This window comes from Rhinatrema bivittatum, chromosome 1 (assembly GCF_901001135.1).
Source record: "Rhinatrema bivittatum chromosome 1, aRhiBiv1.1, whole genome shotgun sequence".
Classification (NCBI taxonomy): Eukaryota; Metazoa; Chordata; class Amphibia; order Gymnophiona; family Rhinatrematidae; genus Rhinatrema; species Rhinatrema bivittatum.
In genome coordinates this window covers 352,217,683-352,237,456 of record NC_042615.1, presented here as the reverse complement: position 1 = coordinate 352,237,456, position 19,774 = coordinate 352,217,683, and the positions used below count along the sequence as shown (strand labels likewise).

The 19,774-nt window shown below is 48.7% G+C and overlaps 1 protein-coding gene across 5 annotated transcripts in view; it reads left to right on the top strand.

Moving 5' to 3' along the window:
* FAM47E (family with sequence similarity 47 member E) overlaps positions 1-19,774 on the top strand; it is a 184,174-nt gene that overhangs the window by 30,118 nt on the left and 134,282 nt on the right. For all 5 annotated transcript variants that reach the window (XM_029599863.1, XM_029599893.1, XM_029599872.1 and 2 more), the window contains exon 3: positions 2,203-2,396. In XM_029599863.1, coding sequence (XP_029455723.1) covers positions 2,203-2,396 — 194 coding nt within the window. The remainder of the gene's footprint in view (positions 1-2,202; positions 2,397-19,774) is intronic.

Below are 19,774 nucleotides of genomic sequence, written 5' to 3'. Positions count from 1 at the left end.
GGTATGTGTATATGTATATATACAAAACAAAGTTTAATATGAAAAAGTATAGGGATTCTTTTCAAAACTGTATATTTTAGTTCAAAGTTACAGATAATTTTGCCCGTGGGCCTTGCACCAATCGTCAAAGGGAAAATGTGAGCATGCTTTTCCTTTGAGCCATCCATAGTTTTAAGTGCTTTCAGGGTGGTCATTTTTCAAAAATCCTTTTTACCTACCATCCTCAATGACTTTTGATCATTGTCCAGTTATGTGTTTATACAGGGTTGTCCTGGGAGTGGGTTGTGGGGTCATCAGGATTGTTGAGCTTATCAAATCCTTGGGGAGGGGAGGTAAGGGGAAGCCTATGTGTTGCGCAGGAAGTGAACCATTGGCCTGAGGCAGGATTGGTACGGTCCTCAGGTCGGATCCAGAGAGCGCCAGCCACCAGGAGGCAGAGCACACGAGGAGACAGAGGCTAGCTGGAGCTTCACCAATAACAGTCCGGGGTTTCCGCAGGTTGAGCCCTTGGGTACCCGGACTGCCTGGATTAGGTGGGCCTCAGATGGCTTCCCAGAGAGGTAGCTTAGGGGTGTGCTCACCACTAGCAAGGGTGCGCAGTCAATGTCCAAACAGGATGATCTGATAGTCACGGAAGGCCAGAAGAGAGTGTCCGAATGGAGTGCAAGGGTCAGTGCCAGGGTATCCATCCAGAAGTGGTCAGCCAAAGTGAGGGTCAGTTCAGAGGTCAGTCCAAGCGTAGTCAAGACAGGCGAAGATCAGTTCCAGGCAGCAGTCAGCGTAGTCAGAAGGCAGGCAGAGGTCAGGTCCAGGCAGCGGTCAAACGTGGTCAAGAGACAGGCAGAGGTCAGGTCCAGGCAACGGTCAGTTCTAGTCAGGCAAGCAGAGGTCAGTATCGTAAGATCAGTCCGAAGGGTACTACCAGGGATGAGGAGACAGAACAGGACAAATGCTGGAGACACTGAAGACCACGGAGACAGGAACGCTGGAACGAGGAGACGCTGGAACAAGTAGCAGACAAACTAACAACACCACAGTGTTGACCCGATTGCCAAGGCGAGGTCCTGGGGACAAGGCCTCGCTATTTATAGGGCTTTCAAGTGACGTCATAAATCTGCGCTCCCACCGGTGTTCCCCTGCTTGGCCCTTTAAATCGGAGCATGTTGGCCGCACACACGCCTAGGGGCAGGGCCAAGGAGGCTGAAGACGCGGAGCCCCGACGGGAGCTCCACTGCGAGGCCTACGGCATTGAGGGAGCCGGAGAGGGCCGTGATGAACGACGGGGATGGCAGGAGCCGGCAGTGGCGGTGAGACCGGAGGAGCTGGTTGAGGGCAGCGCGAGGTGAGCAGGCCCGGTCACGGCACCCACGCGGCCGGGATGCGCAACACTATGGGCCTCAAAGATAATAGGGGGCAAGGGGTGCACAGTTGACGGTTTGCCTAGGGTGTCTAATACTCTTGACACCAGCCCTAGCAGGAGAAAAAATGTGGTCTACTTCTTCCCTACTCCAGTGCCACATTTCTACAGCTAATTATTATTTATTTTTCACTTCACTTTCAGAGAAGGGCCCTATCCTTGTTCAGAGCTAGGGAACCAGAATTGGGCATAGGACCCTTCTTTGAAGGTGAAGGGAATAAATGAATGTGACGACTTTCTGCTGGTAAATTGGGCCTACTCTCCCACTGCTGGCTGCCCTTTCTTTCCTTTGAAAAATGTGCTTACAGTCCCACAGGTTCAACATACCCAGGAACCTTAATTTTCAGTTTCAGTATATTTTTCCTGTGAATTTCAACGTTATAACAAAAAAGAAATTAGTGGGAAAATGGCTTTGTTGTAACAAGCAGGAGAAAAATCAGCAGAAAAAAAAGTCATTTTTGTTGTAACGTTGAAATTCCCAGGAAAAATAAAATAAAAACAGAAAACGAAGGTTCCTAAGCATACCCATGGGCAGTTTAAAAATGCATGTAATAGTATGCTAAAAATGAAAGAGAAGCAGTACTGGATGAGTCTGTCCCATCAGCATGAGACAACTCTTCAGTTCTCATTGCATTGTTCTCTGAATGTACATTTTTGGTCAGAAAGTTATCAAATACCTCAAAAAGCTGAAAAAGATGGTTATAACTTGCATGCTTTGAATCTGTGAAATCTCCCCTTTTCTAGCATTTTTATTCATGCTTTTTTTTTTTTTGACTGGATCACAGTTGTTTGAGAAAGTCGTTGATATTCTTGACCCTGATATGTGCGTGAATAATGAGGAAGAGGAGTCGACCGAGGAAGAGAAGAAAGAGAAGAAAGAGTGGTGCTACCCCGAGAGAACACCTATAAGGGAAGTGTGCCTGACAGGAAAGGATGTGTGCATGATAACAAAGGACAGCAGCACCAGATACTCAATGAGGTAAGTATTCAATGCAATCTCTGGAATCTTATACACCCCCATCCCCCATTGTTTATGCCTTCAGTCTGGCACTGCACTGTGCTCCCCTGTATGAGTTGATGACTAGATTCAGTCTGTGACCTATACCAGTTCTGTTCAGTCTGAACACGTGTTGGCCTTTTTTTTAGTATAGTAGAAGCTCAGTGCACAGCTTTAAAGGAACGTGCTTTAGATTCTTGGTTCCCTGTCTCCTGCTCTGTGGTCGCAGATGTTAGGATATATTCAGTGGGTATGGAGCTTAAGTTCTTGCAGTTTAGTAACTACACCCTTAATTCTTATGTGTCCATCCCAGATTTTTAGATACATCCTTGACTTTGCACAAAGAAGTCTTTTTTGAAGGGGAGAAGGTTATATTTACAACTGAAACAGAACTGATATTTTTATTTTCTTGTGTAGGACGTTTGGCACTTATAGGGGAATATTTTGAATAGCCAATGGTACTTGCACTGTAGGTGGGCACTTTTAGCCCATGCACCGTGTAGGAAACTTTGTAAGGGAAACTACATAAGTGAGTCTAATGCTGAATTTTGGGCTGGCTGGTTATTAACTGTATTTTGTTTAAGTTGTTTTTGTTTATTTTATGATTATAAATGTTTTTACTTTATTAACCACTTAGGGAAGAATATGGGTGGTATAGAAGAACTTTTAGATAAATAAATAAGTGACCTACAATGTATGCACACTAAAAGCGCCCACATGCTTTTAACATAGTAACATAACACAGTAATGACGATAGATAAATACCAGATGGTCCATCCATTCTGCCCAGCAATTTGCTTATGGTAGTAACTGCCGCTCCGTGCAGGTTACCCCCATGCATTCTGTTAAGGGTAGTAAGTGCCGCTCCGTGCAGGTTACCCCCATGCATTCTGTTAAGGTTAGTAACTGCCGCTCCACGCAGGTTACCCCCATGCATTTTGTTAAGGTTAGTAACTGCCGCTCCACGCAGGTTACCCCCATGCATTTTGTTAAGGTTAGTAACTGCCGCTCCACGCAGGTTACCCCCATGCATTCTGTTAAGGTTAGTAAGTGCCGCTCCACGCAGGTTACCCCCATGCATTCTGTTAAGGGTAGTAAGTGCCGCTCCGTGCAGGTTACCCCCATGCATTTTGTTAAGGTTAGTAACTGCCGCTCCACGCAGGTTACCCCCATGCATTCTGTTAAGGTTAGTAACTGCCGCTCCACGCAGGTTACCCCCATGCATTTTCTTAAGGTTAGTAACTGCCGCTCCACGCAGGTTACCCCCATGCATTCTGTTAAGGGTAGTAACCTCCACGCAGGTTAACCCCTTACAGAAATGTTAAACCATCCCTTTCTTTATGCCTTTAGGGATCCACAGTGTTCCATGCTCTTTTGACTTCATTAACTGTTTTCTTCTTCACCACCTCTTGTGGGAGAGCATTCCAGCCATCCACCATCCTCTCTGTGAAGAAATATTTCCTGATATAGGTTCTGAGTCTTCCCCCCCCCCCCTCTAGTTTCATATCAAGACCCCTAGTTCTACTGTTTCCTTTTCAGCGAAAAAGGTTTGAAGTTTGCACATTGTTAATTTATTTTTATTTATTTATTTAAAACCTTTTCTATGCCGTCGCTAAGTTATATACCATCGCAACGGTTTACAAATAGGCAGATAGACTAAGGCAAGTAAATGTAGGATATCGTACATTCTAACAGGTGCCAATAAAGTTCGGTTACAATTTCATAAATAAAATCAATATTTGAGTAATGTTGGTCAAGGCCAGGTATATTATTGAGTTACTATCTCTTTGAGATATTACTTCGTAAATGTAGGATTGAGTAAATTCATTCTCATCTGCATTACTCTGTACTTTCATTCTCTACCCTCCACACTCTTTAGTGAAGGCTTTTTTAAAGAGAAATGTTTTTACATTTTTCTTAAAAGTTTTGAGATTATTCTGTAATCTGAGTTCAGGGGGCATCGTGTTCCATAGTATGGGCCCAGCCAATGATAAAGCCCTTTCTCTCACTTGGGTTACCTATCAGGTATCTGAAGGACTGTATCATACCTCCCCTGCACCTCCTCTCCTCCAGGATATAAATATTTAGATTCTTCAGCCTCTCCTGTTAGGGTCTTCTGAAATAGACTCCCCACCACCACCACCACTACTACCACCATTTTGGTAGCCTTCTTCTGGGCAGTTTCCATCCTGTCTCTATCCTTTTTGAGATACGGTCTCCAGAGCTGATCACAGTTCTCTAGGTGAGACTTCACCAAGGATCTGTACAAGGGCATTATCACTTCCCTTTTTCTGCTAGTTATTCCTCTCTCTATGCAGCCCAGCATCTTTATGGCCTTAGCTACAGCCTTTTCACATTGCTTTAACACCTTTTGATCACCCCAACGTCCCTCTCCTGCTTCATACACGATAGTCTTACCGCCTCACCCAATCACATACAGCTCTTTTGGATTTTTGCACCCCTGGTGCACGACTCTGTAATTCTTGGCATTGAATCATAGCTGCCAAATCTTCAACCACTCTTCAAGTTTTCTTAAATCACTTTTCATTATCTCTATCCCTTCAGGAGGGTTCACTCTTGCAGATCTTAGTATCATCCGCAAAAAGGCAAACTTTTCCTTCTAACCCCTCCACAATGTTGAAGATATTGAACAGAACCGGTCTCAAAACCAATCCTTGAGGTGCTCCACTTAGCACCATTCTCTCAGAGCATGTTCTATTTACCATTACACATTGTTTCCTAACAGTCAACCAGTTAGTCATTCATTCCATCACTTTGGCTCCCATTCCCAAGCTTCTTATTTTATTCACGAACCTCCTATGCCGGACCATATAAGTTGCTTTGTTGAAATCCATAAGAAATTGCCATGCTGGGTCAGACCAAGGGTCCATCAAGCCCAGCATCCTGTTTCCAACAGAGGCCAATCCAGGCTACAAGAACCTGGCAATTACCCAAACACTAATTCTCATCAAGTGCTCTTCCTTGATTTAGTTTTCTAGTTAGCCAATTAAAAAGGTCAATCAGATTTGTTTGGGAGGACGGTCCTATATACCAGATTGTAAATATTCCACTATCCTTTCCTTCAGCAGAGTCTCCATTAATTTTCCCACCACAGAAGTGAGCCTAACTGGACTGTAGTTTCCAGCCTTCTCCTGCTGCCACTTTTGTGAAGCAGGACCACAACTGCTCTCCAATCATTTGGCACTACTCCCATTTTCTGGGCTCTATTGAACAGATCTTTCAGCAGACCTGCCAGCACATCTCTGAGCTCCCTCAGTATCCCAGGATGTACCTCTTCCGGCCCCATGGCCTTGTCCACTTTCAGGCTTCCTAGCTCTTTCCGTGCATTCTCTTCTGCAAACAGGGTTGCATCTACTCCACTCTCATCCACGGTCTTGGTAATCAACATCAGTCCTTCTCCAGGGTCTTCTTTAGTGAACACCGAACTGAAGTATTTGTTTAATATTTGTGCTGTTTCTTCATCTTTCTGCACACATTGCTTCCTGTCAACTTTCAATTTCACTATACCACTATGGGCCTCTCTTCTTTCTATGGCATATCTGAAAAATGTTTTGCCACCTTGCTTTACCTCTTTGGCAGTCTTTTCTTCCACTTGACCTTTTGCTTTCTTGATTTCTTTCTTCATCTCTCTCTCAGTTTCACCAGATATTCTTCCTTGTATTCCTTTTATTGGGGATCCTTTATATTTTCTGAATGCTGTCCTCTGTCTTTATTTTTTCAGCCACCTCCTTTGAGAACCAGATCAGTTTCTTTTTCCTCTTACTTTTGTTTACTTTTCTAACTTATAGATTTGTTGCCTTTGTAATAGCTCCTTTTAGTTTGTCACACTGTTGTTCCACCTCACCCATTTTCTCCAGTCTTCTAGTTCTTCCTCCAGAAACATCCCCATTTCAACAAAGTCTGTGTTTCTGAAATTCAAAACTCATTTCTTTGTGCAACTTTTATGTGCCTTATTTGTGATATCAAACCATACTGTCTTTTTGATCACTGGTGCTAGCCTCTGCACTTCATAAGACTTTGTGGCTACTATTGATTAGGATCCACCATACCCCAAGAAAAAGCATATTTCTGTTATGTGAATGTGAAGGACTCTACAAAAACTCTCTCAGACTATCTTTAGGGACTGAGCACAACTGTCCTGCCCGGTCCTTCTTAAGATCAGCCCCACAAGAAATCCTGGATGAAGGGAGCAGCCCCTCACTAGAGTATAAGAACTCCGGGTCTAGAAGGGTTAGAGAGCTCTGGAGGAACAGGCAGAGACCCAGCCTATGCTGAGACCCGATACATTTAAGGACTGTGTGTTACCTGAAGTTAAGGTGTGCTGCACTATTTGTGTGATTTTTAGTTTTCTCACTGTAAATAAACTGCACTTAAGGAACAGCCAGAATCTGCCTCCTTATTTCTCTTGGCTGTTTCCTAGATCACGATTGGCCATGTTTCCAGATATGGTGGTAGCAGTGGGATTTCTTGCCTAAGCGGGAAGCACAGGCAGAAGTCCACAGTCTCAGCAGCAGAAAATAAAAAAAAACCCTGCAGAGCTTTCCCCCCTCTTTTTTCCTGGGGCCTTCTAGTTCCACTCACCCAGCTGAAGCTACAATAGGCTAAGGGGTTCAAGCAGTGAGTTAGGGCCAGACAGGCTAGCAGGGGTTTTTTTTTTCCTTTTTCACCTCTCCTTTCTCCAGAGAGATCTCCAGTTTGGGGCAGTTTGGAAAGCATGGAAGATGAAGCAAACGATACAGAACGCCCTTCAAACTCAAATTGATCCACAGCAGGCACTGCAAGAGCAAGTGCTATAGCACCATACAGTGCTAACCCACAGGTCGATACTGTAACGTGCGGTTGAAGATTTCCTGTCTGTAACGTGCTGGGAGCGCACAATTTGGACGCGTAAGGCGATCCAGCGATACAGTCTCCAGTTTCACGCGTCCTTAGTGCTTCTTAAAACAGACGCAAAACCTTTCCCGCACGCAGCATGTAAACGATATGTAAATGAACGAATTAGCTATTAAATGAACGAATTAGCTATTCCCTCCGATACTGTGACGCGCGCTCCGACTATCGCTTTTTTCCCCTGCCGATTTGCCGCGCGTTTAACCTGTTAGTTTACCGCTTACCCCTACGTTAGAGGCAGGAGTAAGGGTAAGCGGCAAACTTTCCCCCAGCCCCGGCTCACCTGCCCTGGTCGCGTCCATGGGTGCCGGTCTCCGGGGTAGCCCCAGTCCTCTCCCTCCTCCCGAAGCAAAAAAAAAAAGCGAAAAAAAAATCCAATGCAGCCCCACTTCGGCAGCTCCCCTTCGGCAGCCCCCCTTCGGCGGAGACGGCAGTGTAAAGCGAGACGGACCACGGTGGACCTTCGGCGGAGACGGCACTGTAAAGCGAGACAGACCGCGGCGCAAGGAGAGGAGGAGAGAGAAGACGCAACTTACTCCAGCCAGCCAGCCCTCCTCCGGACAGCGGCTCCTCTGCCTCCCAGCTGCCGGCGAAGATAGACGCCCGAACGGGTAGGCCCCTCGTGCAATTTGACCTCAAGGCGTGACGTCACGACGTTTGGCGTCACGGCATGTGACGTCACGCCTTGAGGTCAAATTGCACAAGGGGCCTACCCGTTCGGGCGTCTATCTTCGCCGGCAGCTGGGAGGCAGAGGAGCCGCTGTCCGGAGGAGGGCTGGCTGGCTGGAGTAAGTTGCGTCTTCTCTCTCCTCCTCTCCTTGCGCCGCGGTCTGTCTCGCTTTACAGTGCCGTCTCCGCCGAAGGTCCGTCGCCGAAGTGGGGGCTGGCTGGAGTAAGTTGCGTCTTCTCTCCTTGCGCCGCAGCCCCCCCCCCCCCCCCAGCTGGAGGCAGGAGAGGTCGTCCGATGTCCGGAGGGGGCTGGCTGCAAAAGTAAGTCGCTTCGCGCTTTTCGCGCCCTGCTTCGGGAGGAGGGGAGGGGGAACTGGCACGGGGGAAGCCACGATGTCCGGAGAGGGGCTGCAAAAGTAAGTCGCCGAGCGTAGGATTGCTGTCCTCTCCCCTCTCTCTCTCGCAACTTTTTTTTTCACTTTTTTTTTGCTTCGGGAGGAGGGGAGAGGGGACGGCAATCCCGACTTCCTGGTATCTGTCATTTCAAATGACATTTGAAATGACAGATACCAGCGTGGCCGTGAAACGTTAGGCCCGAGCACCCAGGTTACTGTATAGGCGCTCTATACAGTAAAATGGGTTGCGCGGGCCTAACGCTTCCCTAACACTTCGCAGACGCGGCATGCATTTGCATGCAATTAGAAGAGAGTATCGAGCGGTAGGTGAAGAGAACTGTGCGTGCGGGGAACGAGGGTGCGCCAGGCACTGCCGCACTCTTTCTACCACGGCCTTAGAGTATCGACCTGCCAGATAGCACAAGCTGTGCAAACTGCCATAATCAGTCTATCTCCTTTGTCACTGACATTAGTTAAAATGACCCCAGGAGAAGACCTGATGGTTTCCTGTAAAACTTTGAATGCACCGCTGGACAGGCAGGTTAGCCAGAGGACAGGTGGGCTACATATCTGGGGAATCTACTCACCGGGAGTAGTCAAGATGCCTTTCAAACCACCAATCCGAGAGGGACAGCCACATACCAGGAAGTCAAGGCAGCCATTCTAGAGAGAGCAGGAATCACCCCGGAAGCCTACCAACAGTAATTTCAGTGGGGAGTTCTTCAACTGGGAAAAACCCAAGGAATCTATTCCACAGACTCAAGGATGTCCTCTTTAGAGTTACTGTAGGGGAAGAGACCAAGAGGAATCTTAGACATAATTCGTGAGACTTTGGAAGATAAAGAGAACTCCAGGCAGAACCTCGTTGAGTATGTTCTCTGAGTGCAGGATCAAATAAAAAAGGCTGGGGAGGCATCCTGCCTATGCCTAGAAAAGGCTCAGGGTACCTAAGCCCGAGCTTACAATCGCCCCACAGTCCAAAGAGTATTCCATCTGGGGGACCGTATTCTTGTCCTCCTCCCATCTTCAGAAAGCAAGTTCTTAGCCTGTTGGCAAGGACCCTATGACGTTTGAGAAAACAGGACCTGTGGATTACAAAATAACTCAGCTATAAATGAAAAAAACTCAAATTTACCATGTAAACCTCCTGAAGAAGTAGGTTGCACAGGAATGAAGAGTGGTACAAGAAGAAGAGGTTGATCCAGAGGTTATGCCTGAAGTAGACTGAGCCCAGGTTCCTTTGGGAGAGCAGCTGTCCAGCACATAGACAGCTGATAGAGCAGAAAAGATCTTATCAAATTGCCAATGACAAATACCAAACAGTAACCCATTAATAATGTAATTATACAAATCCTTTAATAAACACTTTAATAATATAAACCCTTTTTCCTATATAACACTTTTAAATACACATACAACCTACTCACCAACACCATTCACTCCTCACACATCAGATCCAAAACCCCTTCATTAAAAATTACAAGTGCACAGAAATGAAAAACAAAAACCAGAAAACCAACAAAAAAACAAAAAGAAATCCAAAAACAGAGTTTCATTCAGAGCACTTAACTCATCTTTAAGTCCCCAGTGGAAGTAACATCGACAAAAGTTATCAGGAAAATTATGGTTCAAACTCCAAAGAGGGCAGCATCCTGGAAAAAAGCCAGCAATGAACCTCAACACTTGTTTTTATACCTTGGACCTCATTTGTGATGTAGCAGCAATAAAATTCAAACACACATTTTCAGGGTAACATCCAGAATGAGCATCCAGGGAACATTTGTTCTTTAACCTTTAAATGTCCCAGTTTATATTTAAATAAATATAGTGTCCTCGGGGCACTTACATAACCTGACAAGGGTAAAGCATATCAAACAGATTAAAACAAATGTCTCAGATGGTCAAAGGTTACCTTGTATTTTATAGAGACACCCCCCCCCCCCCCCCGGTCGGGGGAACTTATTAGTCTCCGTTAAAATCGAGCTGTTATGTTTGGGAACGCTAGGAGAGTGATCCCAACTAGAGGGGATTGTGTGCCCTTGGACCTCGGCACGAACCCAGACAAATCCAAGATAGCACCGAGGGTTGGCGAGGCATGTCCCAGCATGGGCGAAGACAAAGTCTGACCCTCTGCCGGACCTGAATGCTTCTGGAAGCCAACAACATTATGTTGGTAATTGAACAGTCCTCCGACCGTTCCCAGCCCTTTCGGACCTGCCGCTAGGTATTGGCAAGAAGCAGCAGGCCGGACTGAGGATGAGGATAGACGGAGGCCTTATGACACAGAAGACTCGAGACGAGACGAGAAGACACTGGAAGTGGATGAGGACCTTGGAAGACTCTCGATGAGACAAAGAACTTGGAAGACTCTTGGATGAGATGAGAAGCTGGAAAGGTTAGACATTGGCACTGTCTCTCAGGGCGCCCTACACAGTCCACCCGCGGGACTGGTCGCGGACTACCCTGTCCCACTGAGCGCCCCCTACACAACCTGAAGAGGCTGGTCACGGACCATGCGGAGAGTGGGACAAACGCAGGAAGGGAATCCAGCTGAGACGAAACCGGAATAATCCGGAGAATCACAGGAGCTGGAAGGTCAAGAGGACTAGGAAACACAGGAAGAAATCCAGCTGAGATGAGACTCCAATGACGAAGCAAGGTGTGATCCGGAGAACCACAGGAGCTGGCGGATCCAAGAGAACTTGAAAACACAGGAAATGGAACATCAGAAAACCTGGAACATCAGGAAGTGAAACAGCCTGGACTAGGAACCTCGAAACATGAAGACATGGAACATCAGGAAGTCACAGGAGACACTGGAAGCACGATGAGACATGGAGCTGCAACGAAGAACGAAGACCTGACGGAGCGCTGGAAGACGAGACTTCCAGAGACAAGTAACTCCAAATCAAGGCAAAGCTGAAATGGAAAAGCAGCTCTTAAATAGGGCTAACACAGGAAACCAGGAGAGCTGACTTCCGGTGAGGCCAGGAGGACCCCACCTACACTCCCCCTTTAAGAAGGGGAAGAAGACGCGGGCCTGCCCCTTGGAGTTACTTGCTGCCGCTTGAAGACGCTGAAGACAGGAGTTGGAGAAGCTGGGCCTGCGAGCAGGCAGGCCCCAATGTCGGCAGCGGCTCCTGCCGCTGCAGGAGAACTTGAAGGCAGCTCCAGCCACCAGGCAAGACCAGGGACTGCGGCCTCCATCCGAGAAGATGGCGCTGAAGTCGGCTGTGGCCCCAGCTGCGTTGAAGCACGGCGATAGGCCCGCTGTGCCGGAGAGGCAGCCCGAAGTCCACGGCTTCTGCTGCGGTGAAGATGAACAGCTGACTGCTGCACCTGCCACGAGGAACATCGGCGGCTCTGTGCCGCATAGGAGAAGACAGCACAGGAGGTGAGAGGCCTGCTCGCGGGGAGTAACTCCAAGGGCAGGATTCATAACATGAGCATATTAATGCTTACCAATCTCCGCTCAAAATTGGCATATCTGTCAGAGACAAAAAATCAGCAATTCCTTCTCTCTTTTTCTCGTTCTTCAAGAAGCTTTCACCCCTTGTGGGGGAGCAAAACATTACTGGTCTCAGCTCAGAAAGAGCATATCTGTTACGGCTATGGCTGCTATGCATCCGCCTCACCACCAGGGGTCCTTCTAGAGCAGGCTCCCCTGGCTGGCCCAATCCACCTGCTCTATGTCCTGGAGGTTCCCTTATTGCCCTGCCTACCCTAAACTCGAGTGCTTCGGCATCGAGCTCTCTTGGGCTTCCTGCCCTAGCCTTGCTGTGTGTGGCCTTCGGGCCTTCTGCCTTGTCTCTGCCTTGCCGTGTGTGTGTGGCCTTCTGCCCTGCCGTGTGTGTGTGTGGCCTTCGGGCCTTCTGCCCTGCCGTGTGTGTGTGGTCTTCGGGCCTTCTGCCTTGTCTCTGCCTTGCCGTGTGTGTGTGGCCTTCTGCCCTGCCGTGTGTGTGTGTGGTCTTCGGGCCCTCTGCCCTGCCGTGTGTGTGTGTGGTCTTCGGGCCCTCTGCCCTGCCGTGTGTGTGTGTGTGGTCTTCGGGCCCTCTGCCCTGCCGTGTGTGTGGTCTTCGGGCCCTCTGCCCTGCCGTGTGTGTGGTCTTCGGGCCCTCTGCCCTGCCGTGTGTGTGTGTGGCCTTCGGGCCCTCTGCCCTGCCGTGTGTGTGTGTGGTCTTTGGGCCCTCTGCCCTGCCGTGTGTGTGTGTGGTCTTTGGGCCCTCTGCCCTGCCGTGTGTGTGTGTGGTCTTCGGGCCTTCTGCCCTGCCGTGTGTGTGTGTGGTCTTCGGGCTCTCTACCTTGCTACTAGGTGCCTTGAACCTGCCTGGACTCTGACTCTGCTTGCCTGCCGCCTGCCCTGACCCAGCCTGGACTTTGACGCTGTTTGCCTGCCGCCTGCCTAGACCCAGCCTGGACTTGGACTTTGTCCCAGCTAGTACTCTGCTCCATTTACTAGCCATCACCCAGCTCCATACACTCCTGCCGCAACACTTCTCTCCCAGCCATCATCAGAGACCTTCCAGTTATCCCTGTCTCTCTCCACCTGGAGTCACTCTTGAAGGTGGTGTTCACTACACCAGATCACTGCCCAAGCGTAACAGTATGCCGAAGCCATCCTCCAGAGAGAGAGATTGAACTTGTGTCCACCGGTTGAGACAATTTTTTTTACTTCTCACATCATGCCTCAGTCTCAAAGATTTGATATCTGTGCTCGTTGCCAGACCTTGAACTATCCCAGTTATCAGAACTGTTTAGCTTGTCAGCTTACAGATCAAGAACACTGGTCTTGCAGCAAATGTCATAAAAAGAATGTGTCCGTTTATCAGGAATGTTTACATTGTCTGACTCCAAAACCAGGATGGTGGAAATGCTCCTGTATTCCTTGTCTGTTACCACCAGGCAAATCTTGCCCCTGTTGCTCAGCTCCAGAACCAGCTGTTTCATTAGAAAAAACAGTCAGCTCTACTAACCAGTATTCTGCTTCTGGCTCAACTAAGATAAGACGTTTCTGTTGGCGGTTTGTGGATAGAGAATTCTAAGACATTACTTCATGAAACCCTGCAGAAACCTTTTCATAAAAGAACAAGTTTTTTCCCAGAAAATCCTAGGACTTACCTGATCAGGAAGGCTTCTGTGACACCCATGCTAGAGCCTCAGGAACAGGTTTCTCTTAAACAGAGAAAGCTGAATAAGCCTAGCAGAGCTCTGCTTCCCTCAGCTGCAGCTCAGAGACAACTAATGAACTGTGTTTTTTTTTTACTAAGGTTTTTATTAGGTTATCATAAGCAACAGAATGAACAGCACAACGTTTCACAACTGTACAACACGTGAGATATATAAAACCATGTCGTGTGCCCCCCTCACCCAATGATCCCTCCCCACCCACCCTACATCCATGTGCTCAATAGAAAATTACAGGGTCCAAGAGCCAGAGAGTCAGACAGTGTCATTGAAAGAGAGGTGGCATCACCTGAAAAAGAGACAGTAGTTAAGCATTACCATTTGAACACAACCTGTATATCTTATAATGCTACTCAGTCATAGTCATTGTTTGGTGTTTCTCCCATTGTAGATAAGGGGACCAGATTGCTTGAAATTTTGAGACGTCCGCGTGAAGATCTGCCGTAATCGCTGCCAGCTTGCAGGAAAGATGAACTTTATGTTGTACTACCTTCAGCGAGGGCACGTCTACTTGTTTCCATGCTTTAGCAATTGTCAGTCTGGTTGCAATAAAGTCTTGATGGCATAAGAGTATTTGGTTTTTTCTGAGGGTTAAAGGTGGGTGATGAAGGAGCATGAAGCTGGCCTTGTATAATCCAGAAACGCTCAAGAGACTCTCCAGCCATTTCGCCACCGCGGTCCATATGCCCTGCACTTTCGGGCACTGCCACCAGATATGAAAAAAAGTGCCCAGGTTTCCGCAGCCCCTCCAACACTGAGCATCCAGATGTGGGTATCGACGCTGTAAAAGGAAAGGCGTTAGGTACCAGCGGGTTATCATTTTGTAACAATTTTCCTGGTAAAGTGCAGAGACAGAACACTGACGTGCCTGCCGGTATGTGTGTAACCAGTCTTTTTTTGTTAGCGTCAGTCCCAAATCATGTTCCCAGTGACCCGTGTGTGGGAAGGGGCTCTCATCGACCGTGGCAAGGAGGACATAGATTTTAGAGATCATCCCTCTTGTTTTATCAGCTGCCGCACAAAGATTTTCAAACTGAGACTTTCCCCGTTTGATGGAGTCCAGAATTCGAGGTGACCGGAGGAAGTGAAGAAGTGAAGTATTTGACTCCCAGCCAAAAAAATCAGAGGATGGCAGTTTATACAGAGCCTGAAGCTCCGGCCAAGTCATCAGAGTCTCGCCTTTAAGCAAATGTTCAATGCGAGTTATCCCTTTCCGTCGCCAAGCGCGAAATACTCCATATTGGCGGCCCGCTGAAAATTGCGAGTGGTGATAAAGGCCAGTGGAGTGAAAGTAGCAGCGATCACCCAGCAGTTTCACCTTCCAGCGGTCCCATATACGCAACATAGCGTCCAGGGCCCCGGTCTTCTGCCCCGACTGTGTCCAAGTATGCCGCGGTTGCCAGAAGAGTGCAGTTAGTGGCATTCCCCCTAGTGCCTGTTCCTCAAAAGTGGCCCATTGCTTTGGGGACCGATGACCATGAGCATCAGGAATTGCCTTCAATTGGGCCGCAACATATAACCAGACTAAGTTCGGGATCCCTAGGCCCCCGCGGTCACGGGGTTGATACAATAGGCGCCGTGACACCTTGGGTGGGCGCTTGCGCCAGATGAAGTCGAAGAGAATCTTCTGCCAGGTGCGTAGTATCGCAGAGGAAATGAAAATGGGGATGGTATGAAAAAAGTACAGAAAGCGAGGAATAACATTCATTTTGACAATTGCCACCCTCCCCAGCCATGAATACTGCCCCCTGTCCCAAAGATGGAGATCTTGTCTAATTTTTTTCAGCAGTGGTAAATAGTTGAGGCGAAATAACTCATTAAGATTCGCTCCTATATGAACTCCTAAATATTTTAACACCTTATGTGAGACTTTAAAGGGATAATGTTGCGCCAATTCTCCCATAACCTCGGGCGTAGCAGTAATATTTAATATTTCCGTTTTGTCCATGTTAACCTTAAAACCAGACACCACATTAAACTCCCGCAATTCTTCTGTGACTCCTTCGATAGAGTCCAAGGGGCGTGTGAGGGTGAGAAGAATGTCATCCGCAAATAGCGAGATCTTCATGGGATTGGGCTCCATGGGTACCCCCGCAATCGAGGGCGAACCACGCACCCTAGTCGCCAAGGGCTCCAAGAACAACGCGAACAATAAGGGTGATAGGGGGCAGCCCTGGCGGGTCCCTCGCTGAACCGGGAAGAGATCCCCATATTGCCCATTAACCTTAATTCTAGCTCCAGGGTCCTGGTATAAACACTGAATCCAACGCAAGAAACCCGGGCCAAATGACATTTTCTCCAAAGTGGCGAATAAAAAGTCCCAGTGAACTAAGTCAAACGCCTTTTCGGCATCAATGGCCATCAATACCAGAGGGACCTTGGCCGTGGTGGCCCACCATATCGCGTCTGTCACCTTTCGCACATTGATAGCAGCCATCCTATGTGGTATAAATCCAACCTGGTCACTATGTACCAACAAAGGAAGGACGGCATTAAGCCTGGCAGCCAACACCTTGGCCAGTATTTTTAGATCAACGTTGATCAATGAAATAGGGCGGTACGACCCACATTGCGCTGGGTCCCTGCCCGGTTTCTGGAGAACAGTAATACCCGCCACATTGGTATGGAGGGGCAATTGGGCTCCATCTCGCAGCCCATTGAAAAAGTCGGTCAAAGGACCCACTAAATGGGTGCTGAACTTTTTATAATAACCCCCGGAGAAGCCGTCCAGGCCCGGTGATTTACCAGCTTTAAGATCCCGTATGGCCTCCTGTATCTCAATAGCCTGGATAGGCGTCTCTAAATAGGTTTGCTGGGATTTGGTCAGAGAGGGTAGGGGCATCGACTCAAGATAATGGTCCACCTGGGCTATGGTAATAGAAGGGTCTGCCGTATATAACTGGGTATAATACTTGGTAAAGCAGTTTCGTATATCTTTAGTCGCCGTCAATATGGCACCCTGCTTGTCCCGTATCTTAGCTATAGTGGCCAAGTAAATACGCTGCCTAAGCTTCTGAGCTAGAAACCACCCCACTTTATTATTGCCTTCAAAATAGCGTTGCTTGGCCCTGAGCATGGCATGGGCGATATGTTCAGCGTCTAGTAGATGCAGTTCAGTGCGTTTAAGCCGGAGGCGGGCGAGAGTAGCCCGCGCCGGATAGTGGGTATGTTCCCGCGTTAGCGCTGCTATATCATGCAACAGAGCAGTCCGCTTCGCGTCTCTCTGTTTCCTCAAGGCGGAGGAGAGTGCCAACAGGTGCCCTCGCATAACCGCCTTGGAGCCCTCCCAGTAAATCCCCGCATCCCGTACCGTCCCCTTATTCAATGTCAAATAGTCCCGCAGATGGGCCGTCAACAAATCACTATGTTTGGGGTCCCGTAAGAGCTCGTCTCGAAGGCGCCAGAACCGATATCCTGGAGCAAGGTCGGTCAGAGCAACAGTGAACCACACTGGGGCGTGATCAGACCACGTTATGTCCCCTATGCCTGTATCCAACACCTGATTCTGTACCCCTTTATCCACGAGCAAAAAGTCAAGTCGAGAGTAGGTATCGTGGGGGTTAGAATAAAATGTATACGTTTTAGACGTAGGGTTCCTTTGTCTCCAGATATCTATTAGACTCCATTTATGCATTAGTGTCAAGGAGGAGGTAGCCTTCCAGCTTCCTGCCTTTCTGGGGTTTGAGGAGTCCACCCTAGGGTTCCACACCACATTATGATCCCCGCCCCATATCAGCATGCCCTCAGCAAAAGTGGACAACACGCCTTCCAATTTCTGAAAAAAAGAGATGCTGGTCCACATTTGGTGCGTATATACTAACAATAGTATACAGGCGCCCGTCTAGCTATATTTTTAATAATAAGTAACGTCCTCCCGGGTCTGCTACATGTGATTTGTATTCAAAAATTACAGATTGAGCCAGAAGTATACCCACCCCGGCGTATTTAGAGGTAGGGGAACTAGAAGCAAAATAGCCATGAGGGTAACTTGCAAAGCGCAGCAAGTGTTCATGATGTTTCCTAGTGTGGGTCTCTTGTATTAGTGCGATATCTACATTTTGGCGTCTCAAATCTCTAAGGAGTTGTTGACGTTTTATGGGAGTGTTTACATTCAAGGACCAGATCTTCAGAGCCATATGGTAAACCAAAGATGGCTAAGGTAACCACACTGCTGAAGCATAACCTGATCTCCATCCTGGACTTCCCCATCATACTGAAAAAACCATTCAATGTCCCCAGAGCACATGGATGAAAAACTCCCCTCCCCCCCCACTCCAATTCCCGGTATATCCCCCATTGGGATAACTCCTGAACCGGGGGTCTTAGTAACCAGCGAGAGAGATCGCTCCCCCGGCTTTGAAATATAAACGCGCCGCCTTAGCACGGCCAAGAACCCAAATATCGTAACAATGCAGTCATCGCTCAAACCATAAGCAATAAGACAGGTGACCTAGAACCCCAACTATTTGTAAGAAAAAGAAAATCACCAGTCCCTTCATCCTATGGACCCAGAGGTGGATGCTGCCTGCACTCCTGGTGGTGTTCGCCGCTGTCTTTCCAGACGTCGCTTGTTGCCCACCCGTTGCCAACGTGGCGTCTTCGGAGTATTGTGCAATTGTGGGTCAGTGGTCGAAGCAGCCGATGGCAAAGGGAATTGTAGCTTGATAAACACCTCGGTCGCCTCTGCCAGGGAGCGGACCCTAAAAAAGCTCCCCTTTACCTCAAACTGCAGGCCAAAGGGGAATGTCCACTTATAGCGGATGTTCCGGTCCCGCAGCGTGCTTGTAACAGAACGAAATTCAAAACGTTTGCGCAGGGTGGAAGCCGCAAGATCATTAAAGATGCAAAGTTTGTGTCCCTCCCAGACCCATTCGAGTTGTTTTCGGGAGTGTGCATACAATAGCTCTTTTTCCCTGAATGTCTGCAGACACACTAAGATGTCCCGTGGTTTTTCGGAGGTCTTGGGTCCCAGGGTCCTGTGCACCCGTTCGATGCGAAAGCCGGGGCCTCCAGCCTCAGCCTGCTCCCCCTCGGCCCTTGCCTCCTGCATTAGGTATTGAAAGATTTTTTGCACGACTACCTCACAGTCCGCATAGCATTCCGTTTCAGGTACGCTTCTGATTCGCAAGTTGTTTCGGCGGGACCTGTTTTCGAGGTCCTCGACCTTGTCGGCTAGCAGGGCCTGTTCCTTCATGCTAGTTTGAAGCGCGTCGGCCATTTTGTGAAGTGTGTCGGCGTGACCCTCCACCTTAGTCTCCGTCTCATCTACTCGGTAGCCAAGTGCTGCTAAATCTTCGCGGAGCTCAGACATATTCTGCAAAAGGTCTGCTTTGTGCTGCTTCATGTCCGCCCGCAAGCCAATGAACCAGTCTCTCATCTCAGCCCGCGACGGCAGGTCTGAAATCGCTTCTGGGGCAGGGTGGTCTACCGCCGCCTCGGTGCTTGGGCCTGCGATCGGGTCCGGCTCGGGCTCCCTGGGTTCCAGCCCCAATTTCGAATAGGTGTAGCGCGTCAAATCGCAGCCCGACTTTATATTCGCCATCCTGGGTCCACGGACTGTCGAATGCGGTAGGCGATACGAGTGTGCTAGCTCTAAAAATGAGGTTCTGGCCGATTGCAAAAAAGAATAGCCGGGAGCTCTCTGGTTATGCGACCATTCCCGCCAGTGACGTCAGCGCGCCCCTCTAATGAATTGTGTTTTAAGACGCTCCAGAGCTGCCTGTTCCTTTAACAAGCTGCACGTCCACACTTCTGAACCAGAGAATCGTGAGCTAGGCTTTAAGAATCCAGCTCTGTTCACCAAGTCCTTTGCTGTCCAGCCTTTATCCTCCATTTGTTCCATCACAAGTACATCCACCACCGGTGAACAATCTGTAACAGATTCCCTTACCCTGCAGGCCGAACCGGTCCTGCTGACAGACTTTGTTACTCAGCCATCTGAGCCTGTTGAACCGGCTCTGCTGTCGCCCCTGGAGGGGTCCGAACCGGTCCTGCTGCCATCCCCGGAGGGGTCTGAACCGGTCCCGCTGACAGATTTTGTTACTCAGCCATCTGAGCCTGCTAAACCGGCTCTGCTATCGCCCCTGGAGGGGTCCGAACTGGTCCTGCTGCCGTCCCCGGAGGGGTCCGAACCAGTCCTGCTGAGAGACTTTGTTACTCAGCCGTCTGAACCTGCTGAACCGGTCCTGCTGCCTGCCCCGG